General features: G+C 43.9%; 1 protein-coding gene across 3 annotated transcripts in view; it reads right to left on the reverse strand.

Moving 5' to 3' along the window:
* The window catches only part of LOC141087864 (A-type potassium channel modulatory protein KCNIP1-like), a 1,937,055-nt gene that overhangs the window by 1,413,909 nt on the left and 509,622 nt on the right, over nt 1-13,524 (reverse strand). For all 3 annotated transcript variants that reach the window (XM_073573691.1, XM_073573690.1, XM_073573689.1), the window contains one exon: nt 4,066-4,190. In XM_073573691.1, coding sequence (XP_073429792.1) covers nt 4,066-4,190 — 125 coding nt within the window. The remainder of the gene's footprint in view (nt 1-4,065; nt 4,191-13,524) is intronic.

Genomic DNA, 13,524 nt, shown 5'->3' on the forward strand with positions numbered 1-13,524 from the left:
AATGTGAATCCACCTATGAAAAAATAACAAAAGGGAGGAGCGAACACAGCTTCATAGATCTGAAGGCAGAATGTGTTCAACGAGATATATTTGTCCCTAGCAACAGCTCAGAGACAGGGATATAAACTAAAATATAATATATTAGAATTTCACTATTTTTATATTGGAGAAGTATACACTAGGTCATAAGAGGTTGTTCCACAGATAGGAAAACTGGTAAATATAAGAAAAATGGGAAGAATATACATACATCTCATTTGTATGAGATTTCCCCCTGGGGGAGTAGCATTTTTTTTGGTTTAAAATTAGTAACAGGCATCATAAAAACACCCTTGGCAAAAATTGGACTGCCTGTAGTAGCACAGAACACGTTAACCCTGGTCATCAAGTGGCGGAGAATGAGAAGACATTGATGAAGGCCTCAGTAAAAACTAGGCCCAATGTAAAGGAGCGGGTCTCCTAGACTTGTAACGCCCATACACGCAGTGCATGGGCTGACAAACATTTCCCCATGAATGCGCCAAGCAGGGCAGCACCCGGTCTCTTATATCCCTAATGTTGCTATGTGGCCAGCCAATCACTGCACGACTACAACAAAGATGGCTGTGGCATTTCAAGGCCTGGCAGACAATCCCTGCATTGTGATTGGGTCTCTGATGTACACCAAAAATTCTGGGTGGAGACCCGAGTTTCTGCCGAGTAATCCCGGAAATGCTCGGTGCTCGCCGAGTGCACCGAGTACCATGATACTCGGGTGAGTAACGAGTAATGGCGATCATGTTCGCTCATCACTATATTTAACGTAGAGTAGTGAAAATAAAAAGATCACATTTTTCCCACAAAAATGTTATTTTAGCCCCAATTTTTTATTTTCATGAGGCTATTAATACAAAATTGACCACAAAAATTGTTGTGCAACTTCTCCTGAGTACACTGATGCCCCATATGTGGTTGAAAACTACTTTTGAGGTACAGTGCAACGGTCAGAAGGGAAGAAGCGCAATATTGGAGTTCAGATTTTGTTGGACTGGTTTAAGGGTGCCATGTCACATTGGCAGAGCCCCTGAGGTGCCACAACAGCAGAATCCCCTATATGTGACCCCATTTTGCAAATTTCTCTTCTCAGTGAATTTATCTAGGGCTGCAATGTTCATATAGATGCAACAGGTGTGACTCAGAATTTTATACCATTGGGCAGTGATGAAAAAAAATAACCGTATTTTTCGGACTATAAGATGCTCTTTTTTTCCTCCAAAAATTTGGAGGAAAATAGGTGTTGCATGTTAGTCTAGATGCACCTGCTGTGGATGGAGAGGTGGGGGAGCTACAGTGGTGGAGCAGTGGGTCACAGGAGGCAGGAGCTGGCAGCTAAATTTAATAGTCCAGATGCACCTGCTGTGCTTTTTGGAGGTGGAGGAACTACAGCAGTAGAACAGCGGGTCACAGGAGGCAGGAGCTGGCTGCAGTGGCTAACATCTGTGCCTGCTGCTAAAAAGAAATTAATATTTATGCTCTTCGCACCCATGGAAGTGGAGAGCAGTGAATATTCATTTCTCTTAAATTGCGAACATGCTGTAACCGCAGCCACCTGTTTCTTGCAGCGGCTGGGCTTTGAAGTGTGTCCGCTACTTAAGGGAATAAATATTCACTGCTCTCCATGCCCATGAGAGTGCAGCTGTGCTTTGCTTGCAAGCAGCTCATGATGTCACTGCCATGCACTGCTTACAAGCATAAATCAGCGTGTGGGCATGTGGAACCATGAATATTCATTTCACATTAATAGCAGGCACATTAACCTCAGCTCCAATGTAGTGTACATGATACAGTGTACAAGGTACAATGCAGGGACATACATCGGGGAAACTAAGCAAAAACTACAATCAAGGATGTATCTGCATAGGCACACTATTAAAAATAAGCTGGACACGCCTGTAGGGATACACTTCTCTAGACCTGGACACAGCTTGGCAGATCTAAAAGTCCTAATATTGAAAGGTCATTTTAATAGTGATAGAAAGGAAAATCTGGGAGTTCAAATCTATAAATATGTTTCAATATCTAACCATAGGACTCAATTTGACACCTGGATTCATGACTCATTACATGGACCCAGTTCACACCTCCACAAGAAGGTCTTCAGATCTCTAATGGAACACTTGGACCTCTGTTGTGAAAGAGTCACCGTAGGAGGCAGACACAAAAATAGAAGCTACGTCCATAAAACCAGAGAAGTTGGCAACTATCAGATTGCAGACCCCTGAACCTATCAACACAACTAGCAGTAGCCGTGGGGGGTTCCTACGGTGCCCTAGACCCCTCGATCACAGCCGGAGAGCTAAATAGCCTAAAGACAGAAAAGGAAATCTAAACTGCCCCAGAGCAGACCCCAAAGTAAAAGGCAGCCCCCAACATATAATGACAGTGAAGCAAGATGAAAAAACACTCACACAGACAGAAAGATAGGCTAAGCAAACGGTGGGGCCCAAGCTAACTAAACAGGACAGGAAAGGAAAGGAAGGTTGCTGTCTGCAATCTGCCAAAACCCTATCAAAGACATAAGCCAACAGGCTGATATGGAAAAAGACCGTGAAGCAGCTAGGCTTCAAAAGCTATATCAGCATTCAGGTACTTTCTGAAGACAGAGCTAAAGGAATTCAGCTCACCCCAGCAGGGAATGGCAGAAATCCAGAAAAACAAAGCAAAAACAAAGTCAAAGCACAAATGCAAAAGGCAGAGTAGAAAACTTAGCTTTAGAAGAGCAGGAATTCAGACTGGTCTCCAAGGATCCCACAGAGAAATCACCCGCAGGGCAGAAGGGCGTCGGCGGCCTTATATCCAGTCAGTAACTCCACTCAGCCAGTCATCATCATTAGGCTCAGGTGCTTGATAATCAGGCTCACTACCTTTCTTTACCAGAAGAGGGAGTTCATCGGGCCTCAGTAGTGAAGGGGAAAATGAACTCACAACAGACCTCTTCTGCTTGTGTAACAAAAACCTTAATTTGATTTCCTTGACCTGTCTCTAGCTAGCATCACCTCATGTCCTGTTGTAATTCCTATTTAAATGTTGCTGTCTCTTCTCAGGAATTCACTTGTAATGTAGCCTGATGAAGGGGCCTTCTGAGCTCTGAAAGCTTGCAAATATTTCTCTGGTAAGCCAATAAAGGTATCACTCCTTGAATACGTTTTTTTATTTTTTGGGGCCTAAGTATTAATATCCATTTCTCTGGAGGCCAGTTATTTAAGCCTTAGAACATTCCCTGGGGTGGGGATAAGGTGGACAACCTTCCACCCACGCTATGGTTGTCCACAAAAACTCAGCCCATTAAAAAAAAATTAGCTGTTAACCCCTCATAGCACATAACTTGCTGGAGGACAATCTATAGGTTTTACATCACTTGTGCCATCAAATATCTCCCCTCCAGTACTTTACCAGTGACTTTTTTTTACTTGGTTTCACTTTTTACTTAGACTTTTACTTTTTGCAGTCTGATTGCAGTTATAAAGCATAGCAATGCAGGAGCATTGCAGTGCTTTATAGCCTGTCAGCCCTGCAAACACAAGTTAGTTAGATCATGCACTGTGCAATATCTAACTATCTTGCTAGTGCCTAGTGACATGAATGTTGGAAGGACAATATAGGGTCACCATGGCAATGATTGTGCCCCCACAATGATGTCACGTGGGTGCTAAACGAAGGGCTGAGGGGGCTCCCGCCCTCTGCCTGCCTTCTAAATTATCCAATTGATATCTACCACAGCATTTAGGGGATTAAAGTGCCTGGAGTGGTGCAGTGCCAGGTGGAGTGGAGTGCCAGGTGTCAGCTGTCAGAATCAGCTGACACCAGGCGGAGATCATGCGCACAACCCCTTGTGCTTGCAAAATCCATATATCCAAGGTTGGTAAGTAACTAGCGAAGTGGAAGTATGAATATGTTTAAGGTCATAAAGGGATTAATCTACATAATATAGCAATATTTTATTTTTACACTATTTAAAAAAATTCTTACTGCAGACATATCAAATACAAATATTCCAAGATTTTATAACACAGGAAACTAACTTACATTTTTGAAACCCCGATAAAGAACTTGGAGCTCTCGTTTTGAAAAATTTGTTTGGGCTTCAAGCTGTTCTAGCCCTTCTGGGCGATAACAAACTGTTGCCATTTCCAGCTCATCTTCTATTTTGTCTGCATAAAGAGAAAATGCATAAATGTCAGATTTTCAAACAAGGAATAAAAATATAGCAGTTTAATGTTTCACAGGGCTGTAAGTAATGTAAAAATATATTCAAAAACTAATTACAAGTTACTTAGAAGTAACCTGCCTTGTCCAGATGTAGGGGAAGTGGACTGACTTATGGACCTGTCTGCAGCAGGAGGGTAATGTACGGTGTGCTTGACATGGACTGCTGGGTATGAAGGTGGGAGACAGCTAGAAATAGGAGAAGGATGGTGAAGTACTGGGTTTGGCCACTAGGGGGAGACTAAAGACAGCAGAAACAGAAGGAGGTGTAATAGAATCATAGAATCTTAGAGTTGGAAGGGACCTCCTGGGCCATCTGGTCCAACCCCCTGCTCAAAGCAGGATTCGCTAAATCATCCCAGTCAGATGTCTGTCCAGCCTCTGTTTGAAGACTTCCATTGAAGGAGAACTCACCACTTCTCGTGGCAGCTTGTTCCACTCATTGATCACTCTAACTGTCAAAAAGTTTTTTCTAATATCTAATCTGTGTCTCCTCCCATTCAGTTTCATCCCATTGCTTCTAGTCTTTCCTTGTGCAAATGAGAATAAAGTTGATCCTTCTACAATGTGACAGCCCTTTAGATATTTGTAGACAGCTATTAAGTCTCCTCTCAGTCTTCTCTTTTGCAAACTAAACATTCCCAAATCCTGCAACCTTTCCTCATAAGACAGGGTTTGCAGACCGGTCACCATTCTGGTCGCTCTTTTCTGAACTTGCTCCAGTATGTTGATGTCTTTTTTAAAATGTGGTGCCCAAAACTGGACACAATATTCCAGATGAGGTCTGACCAAAGAGGAGTAGAGGGCAATAATGACTTCACGTGATCTAGACTGTATGCTTCTGTTAATACATCCTAGAATTGCATTTGCCTTTTTTGCTGCTGCATCACACTGTTGACTCATATTCAGTCTGTGATCTATTAGTATGCCCAAGTCTTTTTCACATGTGCTGTTGCTTAGCCCTATTCCTCCCATTCTGTATACTAATACTATAGTTTGGCCTCAAGATGGCAGCACAGAACAGTGAGAAAAGGGTTTTACATCAGCTTAAGGCTACGAAACTGCATAGTCATGGGGGGCGGGGTAACAGGAGGGGAATTCCCAGAGAGAGGGAATATAAGGAGTAGAGAGTTCCAGAAGGAGTCAGTCCAGGGAGAGGAGCTCAGGAGAGGAGAAGACTGAAGGGAGAGATGGACAGAGAAGCTCCAGAAGGGACTGAGGAAGAAGACAGTCAGGGGGGTGGCCCTGACAGGAGAGCCGCAGGACAGAGAAGGCCGGGGGTACCAGACGGACGGACTCGGATTGGTGAAGCGCTGTGGTGGTAGGCCTAGGGCAGCCACAATGAGAGAGCCGCGAGGGACGTCAATTAGGAAAAGGAAGACCCGGGCCTGTGTGCGGAGTCGAGCAGCTGCTGTGTGGTGCTGTGGGTCGTCTAGAGGACAGACAATAAAGAGGACCTGTTGAACGCACTTCAGTCTCTGTCTCAGTCTGTCTGCAGCGGAAAAAGGGACCACCCCCCAGTCGGCACACGTACCTACACAGAGATGCAATACCTGTCAAAATAGAGTAACATTAAAATCCTGATTGCTAAACACAGCTCCAAGGGAAAAATGAACTAATATTCTCTCTGTAGCCACTCAATTTCACTCATAGGAGCTACCAGGAAGGTATTCTAATCACTGGACAGTATATTATACGCAGTCTAATCCTTGCCAACATATGATAGGTTGAGATCCACCACGTGGGCAGGTTGCAAATGAGTCAGTGACTTAGCAAATTCAAGTGGAAGAGGAATGGCGCAATGGGCACTAATGCGGCGCAACTTCTGAAGTAGGTACGGCAAGGCAGGGTAACTCTTCAGAAATTTCTGAACAACTAGGTTCAGCACGTGAGCCATGCATGGCACGAGTACCAGCTTGCCAACTTTTAGAGCCACCACCAGGTTATGCCCATTATCGCAGAAAACCAGACCTGTTTGGAGGTGCAGCGGAGAGAGCCACTGATGGGACTTTTGTTTTAAACCTTGCCACAGCTCAGCTGCAGTGTGTGGTTTATGACCTAAGCAGATCAGCTTCAGCAGAGCGCGTTGCCGCTTTGCCAATGCGCTGATGCACAGGTTCCAGCTTGGCAGTGATGGGAAGGGTACTTCAGCAGAGGATGAGGAGCAGGAGGAGGGGAGAGAGGAAGTGGAATATGAAGAGGCAGTAGGAAATGTTTGGACTACTGCTTTGCATAGGGCACTAACCGCCTGTTTAAGTGGACTAATGTGGACAGCAGAAGGCAGGCTGTGACCCCAAAAACAGTGTGTGGCTGCGCGCGCCTGCTTTTAGCTAACAATGTTGAGTGTGTGTCAAGTGACCACGCTGTTGCATCACTCTATCAGATAATAACATTGGCCATTATCTGGACATGGTGAGGTGTTGCTGGGGTTATGGTCATTTTATCTGTTAGCCCCTAAGCACGTAGCTGGATATCACACCTAACACAGACCCTGAGTGCACTGAAAAATTATGCTGTATTTATGTACTCTTCTCACTATATTCAGATGTCCTGCTGTGCAGTTTTGGCGCCCCTTTTTTAGCCACCAAACATGTTGGGCTTCTTAACCAATCACAGTAATGCAACAGACATTTTGGTTGTGGCATTACTGTGATTTAAGCCCTGCTGCCGCCATTTTGTGCACAATGCATCAGGAGCCTGCATTCTGCAAGCATAGAGAGGATCGCTCAGATGTTAGGGAAAGTCTTTAGGCCTCTTAATAACACAAAAGTGCTTTTCAGGTCTACCTGCAGTGTATATTAGGTCAGTGTAGAGTAGGGAGAGATAGATTCTCGGGCAGGGACAGTTTAAAGGTGCCAGTCACTAGCTCCATAATACCAAAAAATAGCTCTTTTCAGAGCTGAAGACACACAACAAAGAGGAAAGATTGTGTATTAGACAGGGAGATGTTAGTGTTCTTCCAGTATCCATCTTAAAACAGCTCTTGTTAGAGGCAAAGCAATATTTTTCCAGCACACAGAGTACTAGCATTTAGTACTGCCTTTTTTAAAAAGCAGTCTATTTTCCCCGCTGTTTTTGGAGTCAGAGCCTGCCTTCTGCTGTCCCTATTAGTCCACTTAAAAAGGTGGTTAGTGCTCTACACAAAGCAGTAGTCCAAACTTTTCCTATTGCCTGCTACCAAGCACGCACCAGGCCATTTTCTACGCTGTTTTGGGGGTCAGAGCCTGGCTTCTGCTGTCCACATTGGTCCACTTAAAAAAACGGTTAGTGAAGATTGCCTGGCATTTAAAGAGACGAATCTAATCAGAGGCACTCATTTTACATCATGGAATGATAAAGTATTTCAGATTCAACATTATATAAGTTGTAATAGTACACATGTGATATATCTGGCCACATGTCCTTGCTCCAAGATACTGTATATGTAGGGTTGACATCCCGTCAACTGTGGATTCGAGTCAGGAAGCACGTGAGGAATCCTCTCAAAAGGTTGAGGATCTTAGCACTTTAAAACCCTGCCAAAACACTTCCGCTTGCTGCATGGATGTGATCCTGGATGTTTACAGATCATTGGAATTGATCAGGTGCACTGCGGAAGCAGAGGGGGGAATATCAAACGTCTGTTAGCACAGAAAGAATGTAAGTGGATTGTTACTTTGGAGTCAATGTCCCTTGTGGGATTAACCCATTTCTGACATCAGACGTACTATCTCGTCCATGGGACCCGGGCCCCTATGCCCATGGACGGGATAGTACGTCTACTGCGATCAGCGGCGCCCACGTGGTGAGCGCCGCTGATCGCGTCCGGGTGTCAGCTGATTATCACAGCTGACACCCGGCACAATGTGTCAGGGGCGGTCACGGACCGCCCCCGACACGTTAACCCCTTGCACACAGAGATCAAACACGATCGCGGTGTACCCGGGGTTAAAGGGAAGCATCGGCAGGGAGGGGGCTCCCTCCGTGCTTCCCTGAGCCCCCCACGGCAGCGCAATGTGCAGCGCTGCTGCGGGGGGCTCCTTTCCTGCAGGCCCCCAAATCCAAGATGGCGACGGGGGCCTTCGGGAGCCTGCAGGAAGCTGGCTTCCTCAGTGCCTGCAAAGCGCAGGCATGAGGAAGCCTTCTGCACTGCCTGTGACAGATTGCTGATCTGTCACAGGACAGTGATGTCCCACCTGGGACTATTTAATAAAGTTAAAAAAAAAAATAAAAAAAAAGTGTTAAAATAAATTAAAAAAAAAAATCGCCAAATAAATTAGAAAAAAAAAAAAAATATTCCCCCAAATAAATCATTTTTTTGGAAATAAAAAAAAAAAAACAATAAAAGTACACATATTAGGTATCGCCGCGTCCATAATGACGTGCCCTATAAAACTATCACATTAGTTAACCCCTTTAGCGAACCCCTTAAAAAATAAAAATAAAAAACGAAGCAAAAAATAATGATTTATTATCATACCGCCAAACAAAAAGTATAATAACGCGCGATCAAAAAGACGCATATAAATATCCATGGTACCGATGAAAACGTCATCTTGTCCCACAAAAAACAAGCTGCGACACAGCATCATCAGCGAAAAAATTAAAAAGTTATAGCTCGCAGAATAAAGCGATGCAAAAATAATTATTATTTTATATAAAATAGTTTTCATTGCATGAAAGCGCCAAAACATAAAAAAAAGACCTAAATGAGGTATCGCTGTAACCGTACTGACCCGAAGAATAAAACCGCTTTATCAATTTTACCGCACGCGGAACGGTGTAAACGCACCCCCCCAAAAGAAATTCATGAAACGCTGGTTTTTGTTCATTCTGCGTCTAAAAAATCGGAATAAAAAGCGATCAAAAAGTGTCACGTGCCTGAAAATGGTACCAATAAACACGTCAACTCGTCCTGCAAAAAATAAGTCCTCACATGACTTGGTGGGTCAAAATACGGAAAAATTATAGCTCTCAATATGTGGTGATGCAAAAACTATTTTTACAATAAAAAGCGTCTTTTAGCGTGCGACAGCCGCCAAACATAAAAACCGCCATAAATAGTAAATCAAACCCCCCATTATCACCGACTTAGTTAGGGAAAAATAATAAAATAAAAAAAATGTATTTATTTTCATTTTTCCGTTAGGGTTAGGGTTAGGGCTGAGATTAGGGTTAGGGGTGTGTTGGGGTTCAGGTTGGAGTTAGAATTGGGGGTTTCCACTGATGTGGGGAGCCCACATCAGGGGCTCTCCAAATGCAACATGGCGTCTGATCTCAATTCCAGCCAATTCTGAGTTGAAAAAGTCAAATGGTGCTCCTTCCCTTCCAAGCTCTGCCATGCGCCCAAACAGTGTTTTACCCCCACATGTAGGGTATCAGCCTACTCAGGTCAAATTGCAAAACAATTTTTGGGGTCCAATTTCTCCTGTTACCCTTAGGAAAATAAAAAATTGGGGGCAAAAATATCATTTTTGTGGAAAAAAATGATTTTTTTATTTTCACGTCCGAGCATTATAAGCTTCTGTGAAGCACTTGGGGGTTCAAAGTGCAAACCACACATCTAGATAAGTTCCGTAGGGGGTCTAGTGTCCAAAATGGGGTCACTTGTGGGGAGTTTCAATAGTTTAGGTACATCAGGGGCTCTCTAAACGCACATGACACCCGCAGACCATTCCATCAAAGTCTGCATTCCAAAACGTCACTACTTCCCTTCCGAGCCCTGACGTGTGTCCATACAGTAGTTTTCTCCCACATATGGGGTGTCAGCGTACTCATGACAAATTGGACAACAACTTTTGGGGTCCAATTTCTCCTGTTACCCTTGGGAAAATGAAAAAATTGGGGACTAATTGATCATGTTTGTGGAAAAAATACGATTTTTTTATTTTCATGCCCGGGCATTATAAACTTCTGTGAAGCCCTTGGGGGCTCAAAGTGCTCACCACACATCTAGATAAGTTCCTTAGGGGGTCTCGTTTCCAAAATGGGGTCATTTGTGGGGGGTTTCCACTGTTTAGGTACATTAGGGGCTCTCCAAAGGCAACATGACACCTGCAGACCATTCCATCAAAGTCTGCATTCCAAAACGTCACTACTTCCCTTCCGAGCCCCGACGTGTGTCCATACAGTAGTTTTCTCCCACATATGGGGCGTCAGCGTACTCAGGACAAATTGGACAACAACTTTTGTTGTTCAATTTCTCCTGTTACCCTTGGGAAAATAAAAAAATTGGGGACTAATTGATCATGTTTGTGAAAAAATACGAATTTTTTCTTTTCACGCCCGGGCGTTATAAACTTCTGTGAAGCATTGGGGGGGTTCAAAGTGCTCACCACACATCTAGATAAGTTCCTTGGGGGGACTAGTTTACAAAATGGTGTCATTTGTGGGGGGTTTCCACTGTTTAGGTACATCAGGGGTTTTCCAATCGCGACATGGTGTGCGATCTCAATTCCAGCCAAAAACGTCAAATGGCGCTGCTTCCCTTCCGAGCTCTGCCATGCGCCCAAATAGTGGTTTACCCCCACATGTGGGGTATCAGCGTACTCAGGACAAATTGCACAATAACTTTTAGGGTCCTGTTACCCTTGGAAAAATAAGAATTGAGGGTGAAAAGATCATTTTTGTGGAAAAAATATGATTTTTTTTAATTGTACGGCTTTATGTTATAAACTTCTGTGAAGCCCTTGGGGGTTCAAAGTTCTCACCACACATCTAGATAAGTTCCTTAGGGGGTCTAGTTTCCAAAATGGGGTCACTTGTAGGGGGTTTCCACTGTTTAGGTACATCAGGGACTCTCCAAACGTGACATGGTGTCCGATCTGAATTCCAGCCAATTTTGCATTGAAAAAGTCAAACGGCGCTCCTTCCATTCTGAGCTCTGCCATGCGCCGAAACAGTCGTTCCCCCCCACATATAAGGCATCAGCGTACTCAGGACAAATTGTACAGTAACTTTTGCAGTCCAATTTCTCCTGTTACCCTTGGTAAAATAAAAAAAATTGAACCTGAAGTATTTTTTTTGGTGAAAAAAAGTTAGATGTTCATTTTTCTTTTAAATATTCAAAAAAATTCATGTGACGCACCTAAAGGGTTAATAAACTTCTTGAATGTGGTTTTGAGCACCTTAAGGGGTGCAGTTTTTAGAATGGTGTCACTTTTGGGTATTTTCTATCATATAGACCCCTCAAAGTGGCTTCAAATGTGATGTGGTCCTAAAAATAAAATGGTGTTGTAAAAATGAGAAATCGCTGGTCAACTTTTAACCCTTATAACTTCCTAACAAAAAAAAATTTTGGTTCCAAAATTGTGCTGATGTAAAGTAAACATGTGGGAAATGTTAGTTTTCAAGTTTTTTGTGTGCCGTATCTCTGCATAAAAATTCAAAGTTGGAAAATTGCGAAATTTTCAAAATTTTCACCAAATTTCCGTTTTTCTCACAAATAAACGCAAGTTATTTGAATGAAATTTTACCACTAACATGAAGTACAATATGTCACGAGAAAACAATGTCAGAATCACCGTGATCCATGGAAGCGTTCCAGAGTTATGACCTCATAAATGTACAGTGGTCAGAATTGTAAAAATTGGCCCGGTCATGAACGTGCAAACCACCCTTGGGGGTGAAGGGGTTAAATGAAAAATTAACTTTTGCTCCTTTCCTGTAGTTGCTTTTGCTCTGTCACGCCCTATCCTGTGCAGTCAGTGTTAATACTTTTTGAAATTTTTATGTTTAATCCAATATTTATTTTATTGTCCTTGTTTTCTTTTTTACTTTTGTTAATATTCTTTGTACCCATAGAATGGGGGTTCTTCCCATACTTGGCATTAGTCTGACGTAGAGTGAGCGAAACGGGTCGAAAAAATTCAAAAGTCGCCGACTTTTGGCAAAGTCGGGTTTCATGAAACGAAACCCGACCCTAGGATGAGGTCGGCCACGAGGTCGGCGACTTACGCGCCAAAGTCGCGTTTCAAAAGTTTGTTTTGCGCTCTTTCAGCCAATCAGGATCCACGGACACTGTGGGCAACGTGATGACCTAGGCACGGGTCACCACCATCTTTCAGAAGGGCATGCAAGTGATTGGCTTGCTTTGGTGGGCGTCACAGGGGGTATAAAAGGGCGTGCATGCCGACCGCCATCTTACTTCTGCCGATCTTAGTATAGGGAGAGGTTGCTGCTGATTCTGTAGGGAGAGCGTTAGGCAGGGAAGAAGACAAAAAAACTGCTTCTGCTGCTAGCGACTTGGCCTGCACAACACACAAGTCACTGTGTGCAGTGCAAGGGGAGGCTATATAGTGGTGTATCAGTGGTGTTGGTTGTTGGGCTGCCTTTTAAGGCTTCCTGACACGCTGGCATTGCTGTTTACCCACTGCTCCGCAAACTGCTTTTTTAAAAGCAATCCAATCTCCCATATCCTCTAGTCACTTTTGTCACAGCTGTGCCATCGAGCCTGTCACATAGCGCTCAGATATCAGTGGGCCTCACAGAATCCACAAGTGTCCAGTGTCCAAAAGTGTACGCAGAGATTCAAAATCTCCATTATCCTCTCGTCACTTTGGTCACAGGCAGCTGTGCCATCGAGCGTGTCACATAGCGCTCAGATATCAGAGGGCCTCACACAATCCAAAAGTGTCCACAAGTGTGTGCAGAAATTCTAAATCTCCCCTGTCCTATAGACACCTTGTACCTTGTTTTACATTACTATATAGTTTGTTGAATTTTGTCTACATTTCTACCAAAAATGAGGAAGGCTGGTGGAAGAGGCCGTGGAATTGGGCGGGGGTTGGCAGCTGGTAATGATGGTGTTGGTGGTGGATCTGATGGTAGTGGCAAGAGCAAAATAGGACCGAATGCAGGAGGTGTTGAGCCTGCGTCATCGTCTGGCTCCACAAGGCCTCGAAGGCTTAGTTTTCTAGGAGTTGGCAAACCGCTTTTAAAGGCAGAGCATCAGGAAAAAGTTTTGTCTTACATTGCTGACTCAGCCTCCAGCTCTATCGCCTCCTCTTCTTCAGTTGTAAAAAGTAAAAGCACTGAGTCGTCATTGGAGGCTCATGTTCATGAACCACACCTTTCCTTGTGTCCTTCACCCCAACCAAGATTGAAGGATGACGCAGGCCATACTACAGATTACTCCATGGAGCTGTTTTCACATACCATGCCTGGATTATCAAGTCAAATGGTGAATTACCCAGGCCAAGATGAATCTGACATGGAGTGCACTGATGCACAGCCGCTGATGGATGATTCTGCTGGTACATTCACTCAGAGCACTACATTGTCCTCGCAGTGTACAGAGCC

This window comes from Dendrobates tinctorius, unplaced genomic scaffold, assembly GCF_039654945.1.
Source record: "Dendrobates tinctorius isolate UK_male_01 unplaced genomic scaffold, ASM3965494v1 ptg000036l, whole genome shotgun sequence".
NCBI classification, from domain to species: domain Eukaryota; kingdom Metazoa; phylum Chordata; class Amphibia; order Anura; family Dendrobatidae; genus Dendrobates; species Dendrobates tinctorius.